Genomic DNA, 19,285 nt, shown 5'->3' with positions numbered 1-19,285 from the left:
AGATAATGGAGGGGGGATTTCAAGTATACATATCTTTTAGAATTTTCCTCTTCAGAGAAAAGCACCTGTAATCATGTGGAGATACCCCTCACCCCACAAATTCCAATTAAAAAAGAGAAGTTTTTCTATGGAAAGGTCCCACTCCCGTACACGCTGCATAAACTTTGATCAATTGCAAAGTAAACGCATCTGTAAATGACAAATTACATATAAAAAGATTAAACAGTTAAAAATCATTGAAATAATTATTAAATATGCGATAAATAAATATATGCAATCATATTTTAAATCAGAAATTATGCATCTCAATTTTCATAATAGTTTTTCGATCTTGCAAATAACTGTACCATGTATAATTATACACAATTCCAATTCGAAATGCTAGCAAACGCATTACTTCAATAAATATTAATTTAAAATATCCCATTTTTATGTAAATCAAGTGATTAAACTGCTAAAAATAATTGAGGTAAGTTATTAAAATACAATAAATTAATTAAAAAAACCTTACTTACCTCCAAACTGTACCATATGGAAAAGTCACAGTTACATCTCTTAATTGTAATTTGATTTGAAAAACCTAATTATCATTAAATTAAATGATAAACAGCTAAAAATGCTTTTAATAAATTCAAAAAAATGTCTATAAATAAACTAAATCTTGTTTTACGCAAAATTGTTCTATGCAGAACAATTTCTAATGCATCCCATTTCTTATTACTAATTTTAAATTTCTAAAATTAGGACCCTCAGAATAATTTTAGAAAAATAGAACCCTCAAAATAATTTTTAAAAAAATAGTAGTAAAAAATGAACAAATGGTCTTGTTTTGAGCAAAATTGAAGCCTAAAATATTGTATCTTTTATAATGAATTTATAATATCCCAATATACCCACAGAAATACAGTTTTTAGCACCCACCAAATAACCTCCATCTTTCTCTATTACAGAACCGAAAATAAGATTTCTCCTAAGTTTAGGGGAATACATGACATTGTGAAAAGTTACTCTGCGCATTTTACCATTTAACTTATTACTTTCTAATGCCTAAAATTGGACTTTCAATATCACCAATGACAAGGCATCAGAGCATTTTCTATAATTTCATATTCAAAGAATAAAACCAAATTATTACAAAAATATGTTGAAGCAGCAGTGTCAAAAAGCCATGTTTCTTTTTCAATTTCATCACACATATTACCTACACTGGCTTCAACAGTATAAAGACTGTTATCAAAAACATTTGCAGTCACATTACAGTAAGAATTATCGGTTAAATTTTGTTTAAATTTATTCTTTACTTTCTTTGGTTCACATTTTAATTTTTGCTTCCTATCTGAAATTAAGTGACCATATTTGTTACAATGATAGCAAGGTTATGTTACAAGATAGCTTAGATTTATCATAACTAGTTTTGGATTTAGTCTTGATTTTAGTAGATTCTAAATTTATTATTAGCAGAACCAGATTTAGACTTGGTTAAACTTAACTTTTCGTTAAAATTTAAATCAACATTATGAGCAATATCACTGACATTATTTAAATCAAAATTTAGTTGCTTAAGTCCACTTTCCTCTAAAAGTAATTCACCTAAAATGTTCTTAATTTTAAATTTAGTGTCATCCCATTTTTAAATAATTGGAACTATACCTTGAAAGTCTTTGGGTAAGTATCTTATAAGTTGAAATCCTTGATATAGGTCGTCAACGGGATGTCCAGCGTCTTTCAGTTGCGAAACTAGGTTCATTAGTCTAGTAAAAAACAGACCTATTAATTCACCTGGGGTGTATTTTAGTTCGAAAAATTGGTCTAGTAGTTGAATAACTCTTGTTCTTGTAGTTGGGTCAAAATGTTGCTTTAATATTTCCCAAGCTACAGCGCCATCAGTTGCCGAGATCAAACTTCGGTACTCTGGTTCAACACTAAGAAATATCAACGTGTATGCTTTATCCTGCTTCCAGAGGTGTTGACCTCGGTTTGCATCTGTAGATAGGGCAGGCTCAGTTTTGGATATAAAACTCCAAACTTCTCGGTCCATGAGGATTACTTTCATGTTTTCTTTCCATGTACATTTGACAAATTCAGATACTCTATGTGTAGGCTCGAACATTCTATGAGAAAAGAACTGTAACTCAAAGATCCTAAAAACAAAATGTGTATTGTTTCTCGTTCCCTACTAAAATCAAATCTTAGGTTTAGCCATCAAATTCGCATTTGTCGACTCAGATTCCTAATTAAAATTCTTTCAAAAAATGCATTTTATTATTTTTGCCAACTGGAGAAAAATTCCTTAGACGTTATATATTTTTAAAAATTAGACTGAAGTTGATGATGGAAAATATTAGCTTAATCCAGGATAATGCAAATTTGATATACAGGACTATGGAAAAATAAATCTTGGTTATGCGTAGGATGATACCCATAACCTTGACAGCCTAGATAGTCGCAAGAATATCAGTGCAGCTGAACGTTTACTTTCATTGAAACAAAGAAAAACAAAGTTACCACGGTAAACAATTTACTTTAAAAGCATATCAAACTTGAAAAGACAAGCATATCACACTCTCACAAACAGGGTTGCAAAAGAACAATGAAAGGGACAAGGATGCTAAGTAATCGGCTTCATCAAAAGTGTAAATACTCTTGTACAGGAGATAAAAACGACATCATGATCCACGTGTGATCAACCAACAACAAATGATAAAAGACCAGCTGAGCACTCGTAGACCATGACGTTATCGACATAAGTTAAATGCATGAGAACACTACCTCATCATTAACAGGACTGATAAAGGGTCTAAACTTTATTAGAATGACTAGCATGTTTCTTTTTTATTTTTATTTTCATCACTCTTGCTGTAGAAGAAAGAGAAGGGGGAATTTTACTTCTGTAGATTCTTGTAAGAGACTTATTCCAGAGGTGATCACGGGAGGGGCATTCTTCAACAGCTTTTATTTAGGGGGAAGATCGTATGTCAGATGGGTTGTACATCCTTGCAACTGCATTGATCATTCTTTAGATTATTATTAATCGTAAAATATAAAAAATAGGTCATAGCAAAAGATTAAAAAGAAAAGGTGATACTGAAATTTTGTAAAATAAATGTAACAAAATAGAATTTTCAAGCTGAAGTAAGAAAAAAAAATCTGATAAGCCGCTCATTTAATATGCTGCATACCAAAATTTAAAGTTTTAATTCTTAATCTATACCTGAATCTGTCAAGTTTTTTTTTTCAGTACATACTGATGATATTTTTTGATATAAAATTATTCAAATCTTTTTCAAAACTTTTAGGAAAAGCATAAAGTTACTATTTTCAAAACTCCATAATTTTAATTAAAATTTTAGTTCATGTAATATAATCTTGTTTCAGTGTCTGTCAATGTCAAACTAAATCTGAATAAAGTTTGTTCAAATCAAATCAAAATCTTTGGCCTATGGAAAGTTTGACTATGTTCGTTAATAGTTTGTTGTTAGTAGTAATTTCTTGATTTCTATGTTGCTTGAGCCATTTAAGTTCTGATTCCTCTTTGGGAAAGCCACACCTTTTCCTTATTGACCAGAATTGATGCTTTTCTCATACTGACTCAATTGTGCATAGATTGTTTAAGTAATGGCAAGAAATTATTGCCTACTTAGTCTGGGGTTTTTTTCAGCTAAAAGAGATTGAATTATCTTCTTAATAAATTGAGTTAAAGAGATTAAAAATCAATCAAATTCTAAAATAGTCAAGTTATAGTAATACTCCAGCTATAGTGCTTCAAGTTTAGTAAATTAACTGTATAATTAGGGGGAAAACCATAAAATGAACTATTACTTTTAAAACACAAAAGAAACAAATTTTATATTTTGGCCGGTCAAACTTAATTTCGGTCTAATTTTTTGAAGTATTTTTAAAAATATCTAGGTATAAACATATATAATAAAAATATATAAATTTTAATGTACTTTGATCATTTCTAAAAGACTTATGTTCACAATTTTTTTAAAGTCTTAGTAATTTAAATAAGATTTTGTTTTTAGATCTTTTTTACAACTCTGTTTAAAAGCACATCAATAGATATGTTATACTAGCAATAAAAACATAAAGTAATAATTTTATGGTTGGTTTTCTACAGATGATAGATACTAAATCCACAGCTGAAAATGAATTTGTAGTTAATACAAATTGTTGTTAGTTGAGTTTTTATGATTTTCATAACTTTCTATTGTTGGCATCCACCTAATTATATATTATTTCTTTATCTAATTTTTTTTTTAGCTGTTCTTGTAAATTATCAATATGTTAGGGAGTGTCAGAGAATTGTGTCAGAAAATAAAGTTATCAGATATAATAGACTAATTATTATCATATAATAGAAATCTTCTTTATTTTGAAATGCTTCTAGGTGCTCTTTTATAAATGTTGTGATTTAAATCATTATTTTGTAGAGCGTATACACCAAGCTCAAGCCGCAGCTGCAAAGGCAAGAAAGGCTGTACAAAAGAATAAATTACCAAAAATTGTAAGTAATATTAAACATACCTAATTTTTTTCCATTTAGATGACTTTTTCCTTCATAAACAAGTACAATCATCAGGGAGATGTGAGCAGAAAGATTGATATTAAATATGCTTTAACTTTACAAATAAGTTCTTGATTGTTACTCTACTCTGATATATTATTCAAATCATGTGATATGCAAGATCATCACACCATCAGAGAATGAGAGAGATGTATTTTCCAAGGCCCTTAAAAAGAACTAAACATAATTACCTGGAAATATTTATTTAAAAATATACACCAATATTTCAGTTTTTTTCTCACTGTGAGAACCACTTGAATTTTAATTCTACCTTTGTTACATAAGCAGCTAGTCCTGGCTTAAAAAACAGTTTTCCCTGTGTTTTGTGTAATGCCATTGCCAGTTTTTCACATCCTATGGAGTTTTCAGTTGTTTTGATAATATGTTTTGAAAGCCTAATTTTTAGCTCTTACTGTTGTAAAAAACGGATAGCATGTAAAAATTAAAGTTAACCTTATTTTATGATGTGTCGTTACTAGCCAAGCAGTAAACTGACACATTGCACTAAATACATTTGCTTTTATGTGTGTATATCTAAGCACGTATATTGCAAGTAGCACACAATATCGCCGATTACGACATCAAGCAACATTTCCAAACTATCAATCTATGTAAAAACATCAGATTTTTACTCATAGATTCTGTTTTATAAAAACATTGCAAAAATGTTGAAAAGTTTTGTAACATCATTCTTAGTGTCATTATGTAATGTTTCCCAGCATTTACAAACGCTATAGGATGTCAATCAACATCATCAACAAGATATTCATAAAACCCATGCTATGGAATATTGTCATCAACATAATTGCTTAAATTGTAAAATTAATAAGCATTTGAAAAGAGGCAGGCCTATTTGTACTCCAGAAAAGAGAAGAAAAAAAACTAAGAAATGAACAATTTCTAGCTTGTTTTTGAATGAAATAAAATATACTTTCTTAACAGTTGTAGCATACATTTACATGTGAAATCTCGTACAGCCAATATTTTTTAAAAAGTATTGATAAAGCTTTTCCTATTAATTATAGACTTTCCACCACTAATTTGCTTTCTTCTGGATGAGAAACAGTCCTGTATATATGTTATAACTATTAATTAGTTTTGGTAGTTCAGGATATTTTTCTTCTTCTTATTCCTGAAATAAGGCAGCAATGCTATAAATTTTTCTCTCTCTTTTTTGGAATACAAGCAGCCGTAAAAATAGTTATTTCAGTCAGATTTTCTAAAAGAACATTGTTCTATTACCATACTTTATCTCTCTCTCTCTCTGAAGAAGTTTAAAATATTAAAAAAATTCAAGAGGAAAAACAATTTTTGTATCTAAATTATCATAATTTTTTTCTCCAACTTTTTCTGTTACAAGATCATAGGATTTAAAGTTTTGTTAATGGTTTTAAATTTATTTTGGATAATTGGTTTTAAAATGTTAAACTTGCATTCAACTAAGTAATCCTAGTATTTGCAAAATTCAAAATTTTCATAAAGGATTTATTAATTTTAACTTAAAATTAGTGAACAAACTTATTTTGCTAAAATTGTAACTATTCTATTTTTTTTTCGTTTGTAAATTTCTGATGAATTTATTCTGGTGTAAGAAAAGTGCCAATTTAAAAAATAAAACATTTATCATTTCAAAGTGTTACATTTGTAATATTCCTATCGAGATTATTTACGATCTCAAATTCTTTTAGTTTTATATAAAATATAATACAATACGATGTAGTTATATATGAAAATTCCTTAAGCTTCAACTAGACTTTACAGAATTTTTCCAAAAATCTGAAGAAAAAAAACATTAAATGCCTTTATTAAAAATATTAACTTTACATTGTTAATATCTGTGATTAAATAGTTTCAATGAGAATCCAGTTAATCTTCCAATTATCCTAAACAACTTAAAACAAATCTGATAAATATTTTAATTAGAATTCTAAGTTTATTCCATATACCATTGGAAATTTTTTCATGATTAAATTAAAATTTTATTTGTGTTAGTCTTTGAAAATTTGAATGACTAAAAGGTTTTACTCCCTGCTTACTAATGCCAAGGGTTGCTTCACACTCAAATTTGTTTCTTAATGATTAGCAGAATGCAACACCAAAATTAACCCTTTGACGGTTAGGGAAATGAGCAGTTTTCGTTTACTTAATTCGCGCAGTATTACGAGCAAACAGTAGTTGAAAGTTGCAGCTGTTTCCCCCCCCCCCCTTCTTCCGAAAATGTCACCCTTCTCTAGCGATGCCGTAGATAGCTTGCCTCACGCGTTTTAAAAATTTCTTAAAGTATTTGTAGTACATAAACAACACTTTTTGCATACTTTAAAATAATTAATAAATGATAATTATTAATAGTAAATTATAAATGATTATAATCAATTATATAAATAATAGTTAAATATAAATATAAGACAAATATTAAATTGAAAGGACCAAATAAATACAACTAATGTAAAACTTTATGAAGCATTTAAATACAGTAATTACCTAAATACTGTGAACAAAGTCTTCATCAGGCTCAAAACTTGATAAGCTTTCTGTATCATAATTATCGAACTTTCGCTTTTCAGCCATTTTACTTTGCAAACACCCTAAAAAAATGCGCCAAAATACGCATGAGAAGAACAAGGGGGGGAAAACAAATTCCCTCTTCATTATGTAAACAAATTCATGGAACCCGTACTGCCATCTGTAGGCAGTAAAACTAACTACGTTTCGCGAGTAGGATTCGTTTCTAATGCAGAATAATAATGGGGAACGAGCTCAGTTCATCAGCGAGCATTGGGGAAAAATTTCACTACGCGAGTAGAGCTCGTTACTAACCATTACTGTCGAAATCTTGCTCCCGAGCGGAACTCGTTTGTGCGCATTATGAAGCACGATTCGATTGCGAGCCAAACTCGTTCATAACCATCAAAGGGTTAAATATTAATCAATTGAAAATATTCCGAAAATATTTATCTCATTAACAAGAGTGTTTTGTGTCCTACTTACTAGTGCTAATCAGTATATCAGATCTTTATGATAAACTGATATGTAATATCATAGAATTACTTTATAATATAATAAAGAAACATCGCTTTCAGTTTTAAAAATGTTACTTTGATTAAGCCTCTCAAGCACTGATTCTCTGGTAAAAATTGTACTGAGATTTCCTTGTTAAACACTACTTTTATATTGAAAAACTTAGAAAAAACAGTTTTTTATGCAGGAAAGACAATAGCTGAAAGTATAGAAAAAGCCGTGATTAACATTCAGAGAGTTAATAGTTTTTTACTCAAAGAGTTGACGTATACCGCAGGGCTCGAAAAACCACCCGTCCTCGGCGGCCAAAAATTCCCTGCGGACAACGAATTTCTCGTATCCGACGTCCACGCGGACGGCCATTTTCCCATTAATGTTCGCGATACATTTTCACTTTTTGTTATCTTTGTTGGGAAAATGTAAACAAATAGAGATGTAAACAGTATTTTCCTCTTGGCTGTGTCACTTCCTGTGGGAAGTTGTGTCACTTCCTGTGGGAAGTTAGGTCACTTCCTGTTATCTCAGCTAGAAGGAAGTGGGTGTTTCTGTTTTTAGTCAGTTATATCTTTGCTTTGGATAGAATATGTTTCCTCTCTTATGTTATGTTTAGAGAGAGCTATGTGATGTTAAAGAGTTATGTTTAGTTTAATTGAATGTAGTTTTTCATACTTTATATTTAGAGATTTATATTCAATAAATATAGTTGTACAGTTTTCCATGAAGTGAGTTCTTGAGTAGTAATAGATGTCTTCAATATCTTATACTTAGTAAGCTGGCCCCTATTTGTCAACATTGGTTATGGGCCCAGACATTTTAGAAGGGGGCCGTGAACAATTTGTATTGATAATTTAAAATATTTTTTGAAGAACTTTTATAGAGAATGGCTTTGCTACCAGAAGGCTTTAACTTATTAAGTTATGATAATTGGGACAGGTGGAAAACAGACATTAAAATTTTGTTATTAGATAAAGGCTGTTGGAAATTTATTGATGGAAAAGAAGAAGAGTTGGAAGTTTCAGCTACAAGAAGAGAAAAACAGGAATTTGAATTAAGAAGAGATAGATCATTTTCTACACTGTATTATGCAATTCAGCCAGAATTCAGACCGCTTATTCAAGATTGTTTCGATGGTAAAAAAGGCTTGGGAGAAATTGGTTCAGTATTTTGAGCCAAAAACAAGAGCCAGACTCATTCAGATACTTGATGAGTTTTTTAGCATAAAGTATCAAGCTAATGAAAGTATAGGCCTTTTTATTGCTAGACTTAAAACAGCAGTGAAAAAGCTTAGTGAAGCAGGTCATGAATTAAATCAGTTGTTTCAAGACTTCCAAGCAATAAGGCATCTACCACCTAAGTTCTCCGGTATAGTTCAGTTAATTTATCGTTGGAAAGATGAAGATTTTACGATTGATAAAATTGCCGAGGAACTGATAAGAGAAGAAAGCAGACTTACACAAGTGAAAGCTGATATTCGTCCAGAGGTTAGTGCGTTTAACATTTCTTCTATAAGTAAAGATGAAGAAAGATATGGAGGCAGAAAAAAATCTCAAAGTAAATTTGTAGAAAGTAATAGAAAAGTCATTGGTTCATGTCATCACTGCCACAAGTATGGACATTTAGTTGCAAATTGTAGAGATAGATATGCCAGAAATGTCAAGTCAAAGTGGGGAAAACAGAAAAGGAATTTCAATGATCAGTCAGCTGCTTTAGTTGAGACTTATTCAACACACTCTGTGGAAGTTGGTGAAACCATGATTAAAAATGATGATAGAATATGGGTTTTGGATTCAGCTGCAACTACACATTTCTGTAAAAACAAAATGCTAATGTCAAGTTATGAAGAAACAAATAATATTAGCATGGCTTTGGCTGTTGGAGATACTTCTAGTAAGGTACTAAGAAAAGAAACTGTTGAATTTTCAGTTAAAGTAGGAGAAGAAATGAGTAATATAACTTTAACAAATGTTTTATACAACCCAAGTATTCGAAGAAACCTAATATCTATTTCACGATTAGAAGCTGCAGGAGCTAATTTTGTTGGAACTAAGGGAAAATTATGGATTTATTCAAATGATTGGTTGAAGTTATTTTATGCCACTAGAAGAGACGGATTGCACTATCTGAAGTCATACAAATATAAAACTGGAACTCCAAAAGCTGAAAATAGTGGATTTAATGTTGGCACTTGTAAATCAGGAACAGATATAGCTACATTGTGGCATAGGAGGTATTGTCATATTAATTTTGACTACCTTAAAGAAACTAGCAAGAACCAGAGTGTAAGGGGATTACCTAATAAAGAAAAACCAGATGAAAATTGTGACACTTGTCTCCTTGCCAAGTCCTATAGAATCTCATTTAAATCAATTCCAAGTCGTACTTCTCAACCACTTGAAGTAGTATATATGGATATCTGTGGTCCTATGCCGAAAACTTCAAAAGGAGGAAATAGGTATTTTTTGGCAATTATAGATGATTACAGTCGTGCAGTTGTTTTATAACTTATGAGGAATAAAAGTGAAGCATTTAGGAAATTTAGGAATTATCATGCAAAGATGGAGCGCTTGACTGAAAGAAAATTAAAGTGTATCAGGAGTGACAATGGCGGTGAGTTCTGCAATAACCAATTTGAACAATACTTAGAAGAGCATGGAATTTGTGCTGAGCGAACTAATTACTATACGCCAGAAGAAAATGGTGTATGTGAAAGATTTAATAGAACTGCTCTGGATGCCATTAAATCTAAGTTGAAGGATAGTAACATGAATGAAGAATGGTGGGATGAAGCAGTATGTTGTTTTGTTCATACGTGGAACAGAATTTCAAGAAAGGGAAAGAAAACGCCATATGAGATGTTGTATGGAAGGAAACCACCAGTAATGTATTTTAAAGTATTTGGATGTAAGGCTTATGTTGGTGTACCTAAACAGAAGAGAAATAAATTCCAAATGCGTGCCAAAGAAGGTATAATGCTAGGTTATGCTTTTTCAACCAAGGGCTACCGTATCTACTTACCTGAAGATCGTAAAGTTATAGAAACAAAAAATGTTAAATTCAATTAAAATGAATTTGCAGTGGAAGTCATCCTGGACCCAAGTAGAAAACCGCCAAGAAGAAAAAAATGAAATGAAAAAGAAGAATCAAGTGATGAAGATATTATTCATAGGCCAGAATTTGACTCCAGTTGTAGTCATGAAAGCATCAAGAAGGTATCAGATTTAAACTGGTTAAGAAAAGCAACTAAACGTTCAGATGGATCTAGAAATGATATTTATTATTTCATAGAAGGGTCTAAAAACCGATTTAGTCCGATTAAACCGATTTCATCAAATGACATCGAGAAATATTGTGATAGTCATGGAATTGAATTTGAAAAAGATATATTTGATTTTAGTGGTAGGAATGAATATTCTGGTAAAGTAACCAGAAATGAAGTCAGCATAGTACAAGAAGATGAAGCAAATTTAATTGAGTATAATATTCCAAAAAGCTACAAAGAAGCAGTTGAGTCAAGAAATTGTGAAAAATGGAAGAATGCAATGGAAGAGGAAATTGAAATGATGAAGAAAAGAGAAGTGTGGTCATTGGTAGAGAAACCGAAAGATACTAAAGTGATAGGTAGTAGATGGGTGTACAACCTAAAAACCGATGAATCGAATAAAATTGTGAGACATAAAGCCAGACTTGTTGCACAAGGATTTAAGCAACAACAGGGTATTGACTATTACGAAGTGTATAGTCCTGTGGTTAATTTTTCTCTCATAAGACTATGTTTTGCTATTTTTGTAGGTTTGATGAACTGGGTTCACTGTCAAGTCGATGTAAAAAGTGCATATTTATATGCAGACTTAACAGAAGAAATTTATATGGCACAACCTGAAGGTTTTGTAGTGGATCCATCAAAAGTGTGTAGATTAAAAAAGGCAATATATGGATTACATCAATCAGGACGTGAGTGGTACACTGAAGTAACTAGTGTGTTATATGAATTAAAGCTTGAAAAATTAGATTGGTGCAATGGAATATTCACAGGAGATAATGTGTTGCTATTGTTATATGTAGATGATATTGTGATAATGGGAAAAAGTCAAAAGCACATAGATCTAATTTTAAAAGAGTTGAATCAAAATTTTGAATTAAAGGTTTTGGGAGAAACAAGGAAACTTTTAGGTATAGAATTTGAGAAAATTAATGGTCATTTAGTAATCCACCAGAAAGAATATATAGAGAATACAGTGAAGCATTTTAGCAAGTGGTACAACATACCCATAGTTTCATTGCCAATAGCTAAAGGATTAAATTTGTCAATGCAGGATTGCCCACAAACAGAAATGGAGAAAGCAGAAATGGAAAACATTCCATACCGAAGTGTTCTTGGATGTGTGTCCTTTATAGCAAGTAGGACAAGACCTGAAATATCTTATGCTGTTAATATTTTATCGCAGTATCAAGAAAATCCTGGTATCAAACATTGGCAAGCTCTACTGAAATTATTAGGGTATCTGCAATATACAATGGAAAATATGCTTGATTTGTCGAAAATCTTAGATTTGTCAATAAAGTGCTACACTGATGCAGACCATGCATCAAACAGAGATGACAGAGTGTCAATAGGAGGAACTATTGTATATGTAGGTGATATCCCTATCTTGTGGAAAACCTTTAAACAGAAAAGCGTTTCAATTTCTACCATGGAGGCTAAGTATATCTCTTTATCGGAGTCAGCCAAGGAGTTAGTGTGGTTAAAAAATGTGCTAACTGATAAGAAACTCAAATTGGACGTACCAAGTTGTGAATTGTTTTGTGATAACAGGGCTGCTATTGATTTTTCTAAATCTGAGGTTGAGAACTCTCGCAGCAAACACATTGATGTTCGTTACCATTTTGTGAGACAATATGTGAATGACAAATTCTTTGAATTAAGATATGTTAGAACTTTGAACAATACAGCAGACTTATTAACAAAGCCTGCGGTTAAAGAACGAATGAGATCCTTTTGTAATAAAATATATTTAAGGACTTAACTCAAGGTTATAAATAAGTGTTTAACTTTTTAGCACAGCAAAAGGAAAAGGGGGACGAATGTTGGGAAAATGTAAACAAATAGAGATGTAAAAGTATTTTCCTCTTGGCTGTGTTACTTCCTGTTATCTCAGCTAGAAGGAAGTGGGTGTTTCTGTTTTTAGTCAGTTATATCTTTGCTTTGGATAGAAGATGTTTCCTCTCTTATGTTATGTTTAGAGAGAGCTATGTGATGTTAAAGAGTTATGTTTAGTTTAATTGAATGTAGTTTTTCTTACTTTATATTTAAAAATTTATATTCAATAAATATAGTTGTACAGTTTTCCATGAAGTGAATTCTTGAGTAGTAATAGATGTCTTCAATATCTTATACTTAGTAAGCTGGCCCCTATTTGTCAACAATCTTACAAGAGTCTAGCGCCTCACTTCTAAAATGACCCTCTAATCTAGAAATACAACAACATACTGTGCATGGTGGAATTGATGTTTTCTCTGTCTGGGAGTACTACAGCAGTTGAAAGGGCCTTTTCAGCAATGAACTTACGGAAAAAAACACATTACGTACTGGTCTTAAACAAGAAGCGTTAAACGCAATTATAAACATCTACCTGAATGGAAAGCCCCTTTCAGATTTCTGTGCAGAAACCTCTGGGAATCATTGTCTTGTTTGTTTAACTGGCAAACGTCATATTCGATTCATTTAAAAAACGCAGTACACTCGGATAAATTGACATTCCAGATAACTTAGACCTTCATCACTTAAATTATTTCATAAAAGAAATACTAGGTTACTATTAGTAGCCTAGTATTTCTTTTATTGCTGCATAATGTAATCCTAATATTTGTAATCCTAGTAACTACTAATTTATTGTGCAATTTATATAAATGCTTGAAATGAATAAGAGAAAATTATATTTGTATTTATTTAGAAGCTACGGGTTAGTTTCAAGGGAGGACGGATAAAATTTCTGAGTTTTTTCGAGCCCTGGTACAAAGTTCCATATCTAGGCATCTGTTTACTGAAAGGGTCCCTTTTACGGACACTTTTTAACAATCAAAATAAACAAAATTCTTTTCTCTTTTAATTTTTTTTCTACTTTTGAGTTCTGTTAGAAAAAAAAGTATGCGTGGAAATCCTCTGTTTTTGATTTTTTCCTGATTTTCGATTTTAGTTCAATTTTAATCTGATTTCCACTATAATATGAAAAAAAAAATTGGATATACCAGAAATGAAATTTGGCATTTCACTACAGCACGAAAAAAGTAAGTTTTTTCTTACGTCTTGCATAAAAGTATTATTGCCGCTAAGAATCACACACTCAATTTCAGAATTGGCAAAAATTTTACAAATTTAAACTTTTGCGGATTTGAGATGAAATCATCTCTAAAGCGAGTCATTAAGTGATTATTCAAAAGCGCAATTCAGAATTTTGCAGATTATAATAATATAACATTAAAAATTAAATCGAAATTTTAAAAAATATGTTAAAATCCTAATCTGTTGTAATGTGATAAAAAAAAGCCACATAAACAAAATTGAATACGTCAAAAAGTAATTCTATAAAAGTGCAGTTTGAAATTTCTTGTGTATGATAATGTGGCATTAAAAACTATGAAAATCCGTAGCAATGACTGACAAAAATGCGATCATTAGTCCACTTGGGATTGCGGGTGAATTGTCAATAATTGAGTGGAAAATGCGCAATTCGAAGTTTACCGAATTAAATAATATCATATTAAAACATTGATATTTTAAATACCAAGTGAAAATCCGTTTAATTACTACCGGAAAAACGATCATCAAAACCACGCAGATTTACTGCAGAATCATTGCTATTCGAGAATTGATTACTAAATTAAATAAGTTATTCAGAAGTTGTGACATGTTACATTAGCATATAGAATATAGAGATTTTAGAAACCATGTCAAAAGCTGCAAAAATAGCGCAACCACGTAAACCCCAAGGATTTATTCCTTGTTGATTGAAATTGACATTAATTTTCATCTATTTGTTATTTTTAATTGAAGCAGAATGTTTTGATGTTCGTTTACCTTAAAAACCTATTATCCGTAAAAAATCTCTTTTTTGGACTTGCAGAAGTCCCGACTATCTCGGATATGGAGCTTCCCAGTGTAGTTATTTCATTTTACATTAGTAATATTTGTTTCTTGTATTTTTTTCTTAGAACTTGTTTTTTTTTTCCATTGTATTACAGTTTTTTTTATGATCTTCTTTAACTAACTGTGATGAAATATTTGTTACTTTTTTTATAATATGTTATGAAGAAACACAGTCGACCACTTCCAGTCACACTTGGTCCAGAAACTACAGCTTTGAATATTGACATACCAACATTGATCAGTTCAGGATCTCAAAGTCCAAAAACTCAAGTAATATTTTTTCCATCTGCAAGTCATTTAATATTCATATGTTTATAATTAATTTTAATATCGTGTATATTTTTATATCCTAGTTCTATCACTGAAGTCATTAATGAACTACTTTAAAGAAATTGTGTTATTCACTTATATCAGTAAACTATAGCTGCTAATTCTGATGTATTTTGTCAATTTTTCCAATTCCATGAAAAATTCAAATTTATATAGTTAAGAAAATTCTCTGATATTGAGAAAGTTTTTTTTAAAAAAAAATCTTCATAATATTTTTATTTATCTTATTGTTTACTAGAATTTAAACTTGTATTTATTACTTGACTTTACACACTACATGTAGAGTAGTATTTAAAATATCAATAACACTGTTTATAGCAATACATATAGGTAATTTTTTAGCTTGTAATTTTTGACCTAAGGGTCTTATTCAGGAAGTCAAAAAGTGACAGTATCCAAAAACTTCCCCATGTGCAGCTTTCAACCTTTAAATATAAGCATCTTTTTTTGTACATTTGATTGGAAAATTTAGTCATTTCTTAGCAAAAATCCCTTAGATTTAAAAAAAATGTTTTTTTGCATATTTTTATGTTTTTTAAATATTTTATTTTTGATTATATGAGTATATTTAAAATTAGGAATTGTCTTCTAAAAATTTTGTAGTTTTAAAATATGATAGTTAGCTGCTGTTTGAATTTTAACTTTATAAATCTTCAACTTGAAATATCTTAAATATTACTTTGCATTTTTTTAAAATTCCAACTAAGACATTTTTCAAAGAAAAAAAATATATTTCTCATTTATTTAATTAATTTGATTTTTAGCAAAATCTGTGTTTTATTAAAAGTTTTACTCATTTTTATGTTACCTGCCCTATTTTTTCTTTGAATAATTTAGTGGAAACACATATGAGATTTTTTCTTTACTTGGTCAGGAGACAAATGTGCCATAATAAATAATTTTTCTTTTTTGAAAGATTGGAATTTGTTGCCAATTTATGGGTGAAGTTTTGCAGTTTTTGGTTAATCAAAATCATATTTTATTAATAATAAAAATATGAAAAAATATGTAATCTTTAGAGCAATCTATTTTGTTTGAAAGATGTGATTTCAGATATTGTTTTTGCTATAATCAATTTGTAACTTTTTTTTCTTCAAATGTCATATAACCAGTAGCTCCCAGAAATATCTTTTAATTAAACGTAAAATGTTTGGTTTAGAAATTTTGTGACTTCTAGTCTCAGTTTTTATTTTATTTTCTTATTCTTTTTTTTTTCAAATAAGTTTTTTCTTTTGCAATCATGGGCACATTTTATTGATATTACTTATTAGTTAACTTCTTGCATAGACTGTTTGCTTTGCAACTCCCTAAAATACATGAACAGAATGATTATAAAAACATTTGTTCTGATAACATTATTATTTATGATCTAAAATGAAGATTAACTTTTAAGCATGATTTTTGACAATTTTTTTTCTATTCTGATTGGTGAATTTTAATTAGTTACAGTAGTTTTATTATTAATTTATTTTAATTAAATTTGTTATTTATTTATTCTTTCAATTATCTGTTCTTTTAAATTATTGAAAGTATTATTTTTGTCTGATTGTCAAAAAGTTTCAAATTATAAACTTAAAATTAGGATAATTGAAGAAAAATTTCAAAAATGGTGAGACTTATCTTACATTATCTTATTGTGAACTCTGATAATTTAAAAAATAACTTTTTTTCATTCTTCACTTTCATTAACGTCTTGTTAAATAAATCACTATAAATAAAATTTTTTAAATTCATTTATGAATTAAAATTATTGCCATTTGAGTTCCCTTAAATAGACCTACTAAATATATATTTTTAGTAAATTTAAAGAAAGATACCAATTTTCTGGGTGTTTCTTTGATATTTACTTTAAATGGTAGCATGAGTTACTTTGCTTTTTCATGTAAGTGATACTTTTTATTCTAGGGAAGTCCTAAGCCAAATCGATATGTTATGCACACATCTAGTCAAGTAGATATCAAAATGGCTGTTGAAAGTAATGTGAAGAAAGAAGAAGATTCTTCAATCTCAAATCCTCCAGAGACTGAACTTATTGCAGCTCCTGTAACCTTGTCTTCTTGTGTTCAAGATATTAGCAATTCTCGGCCTTCTACGTCAACCTATTCTTTTGCAACAGCGAAAAATGCCATTGGTAATATTACAGCCACTCAAATAGTTAGTGTTACTCCCATCCAAATTAAATCAACTGATCAAATCAAACCAAATATTTCTACGCAAGTACATGATGTTTTAAATGTAGATATGAAGCCATCCTCTCCGTCTTTTGTTGGACAACCGCCAGTTTTACAGCCTGTTATAAGTCATCAAATTAGTGATAAAACAAATCCTGTGATACCAACATCCACAACACCAACTTTAATCACTACCCCTATAATAACGAAAGCCAAAGCAAACTGTCTACAAGCAAATGCTTTAGCTGGATTTCAAACAATAGTTATTAAACAAGAGCCTGGTCTAAGGCCTTGTGGTACCATTCCTTTGCTATCTATTGAAGAAAATATGCCTTCCTCAAATTCATCAGGACCTGTTGTTGCTCGACTTGTCCATGGTTCTCAGTACTTATCATTTAGTAATATTTTAGCAAGTTCAAATGCATGCTCATCTAATAAACCTTTGGCAGGAACTGTCCAAAATTTTAGAGTTCATGGTGGTAACATTTGCCAACAGGTGCTTTCGACATCTACAATTAAAGTAATGCATTCAGCTCCAGTTTCAGCAATTGCAGACACAAGGTAATACTTTCAATTTGTTCTTTAGGGGCCATTCCAATATATTTTGTAAACATATTTTTAGAACTTTTTAGCGTCTTCTTTCCCTTTGTCAGCAAAAATAAGTAAATCACATAACTCTACTCATGCTTCAGTGGCAAACCAGTTCTATGGTCTGTTCAAAATAATTTATTTTTGCAGTTGCATTTTCAGTAAAAATTATTGTCCTGTTTTGCATTCAATATGTCTGCATTTTGTTAAAAATTATTTAAAAAAATGAAAAATAGTTGTCAACTGCTGTCAAACAAATTATAAGTTTATAAGCATTTTTATGCATTTATTAACTCATTCACTGATTCGACTATTAATAAATGCAACAATAAAATCCCCTTCAATGACTCACCCATATACAAATTCACAGCTATTTATTGCTGAATTGTTGTTAATACAGCTATTCATTGATTGGTTTCCTTACATACCTCATTCTTACTTTATGCACACACCAGGGCTTGAAAAACCACCCATTGTCGGCAGTCAAAAATTCCCATCCGACAACGAATTTCTTGAATCCGACATCAGCTTAGACGGCCATTTTCCTGTTAATGTTCGTGATACAGTTTCAATTTTTGTTATCTTACAATCTTTTTTGAAGGAGTAGATAAAGAAAATTTTTCTCAAGAATTAGTGTCATTAAAGTTTAAGATACATAACATTGTTAAACACCAGAGAAATTCAGCCCTCCGAGCCCAAGTTATTTATAAAGACCTAATGCAGCAAAGTGATCCACAATACAGCAACATACTGTGCATGGTGGAATTGATGTTTTCTCTGTCTGGGAGTACTGCAGCGGTTGAAAGGGGCTTTTCAGCAATGAACTTACAAAAAAAAAAAACACATTACGTACTGGTCTTAAAAAAGAAGCGTTAAACGCAATTATGAACATCTACCTAAATGGAAAACCTCTGTAAATCATTGACTTGATTGTGGATCTGGCAAATGTCATATTTGATTCATTTGAAAAATGCAATACCCTCGGATAAATTGACATTCCAGATAACTTGACCTTTGTCATTTAAATTGTTTCATAAAAGAAGGAAATTATTTCATGAAAGAAATACTAGGTTACTATTAGTAACATAGTATTTCTTTTACTACTGTATAAAGTAATCCTAGTAACTACTTATTCATTGTGCAATTTATATAAATGTTTGTAATAAATGAGAGAAAGTTATATTTTTATTTATTTAGAAGCTATGGGTTAGTTTCAAAGGAGGACGGGTTCATTGTTGGACAAGCCGTCCTCGGGGACGGGTAAAATTTCTGAGTTTTTTCGGGCCCTGGCATACGCTATTCATTTTCACAGTTCTCATTATGAAGCAAACTTGTAATAATATTTTTATGAAGAATCTATCCGAAAACTAACCATTTAAATTAAATTGAAAGTGACCTCATAAAAAATGTATTAATGAAAGAACAGACAGTCATTATTGTAATAGAAAAATATTAAATGATTACACT

At 30.3% G+C, this 19,285-nt stretch overlaps 1 protein-coding gene across 2 annotated transcripts in view; it reads left to right on the top strand.

Moving 5' to 3' along the window:
• Positions 1-19,285, top strand: part of LOC107438122 (nuclear factor related to kappa-B-binding protein) — a 90,212-nt gene that overhangs the window by 62,331 nt on the left and 8,596 nt on the right. For both annotated transcript variants that reach the window (XM_043041956.2, XM_071188124.1), the window contains exons 19-21: positions 4,434-4,507; positions 14,895-14,999; positions 16,965-17,791. In XM_043041956.2, coding sequence (XP_042897890.1) covers positions 4,434-4,507; positions 14,895-14,999; positions 16,965-17,791 — 1,006 coding nt within the window. The remainder of the gene's footprint in view (positions 1-4,433; positions 4,508-14,894; positions 15,000-16,964; positions 17,792-19,285) is intronic.

This window comes from Parasteatoda tepidariorum, chromosome X2 (assembly GCF_043381705.1).
Source record: "Parasteatoda tepidariorum isolate YZ-2023 chromosome X2, CAS_Ptep_4.0, whole genome shotgun sequence".
Taxonomy (NCBI): Eukaryota; Metazoa; Arthropoda; class Arachnida; order Araneae; family Theridiidae; genus Parasteatoda; species Parasteatoda tepidariorum.
The sequence above is the reverse complement of the archived record's forward strand: the minus strand, read 5'-3'. Positions and strand labels throughout refer to the sequence as shown.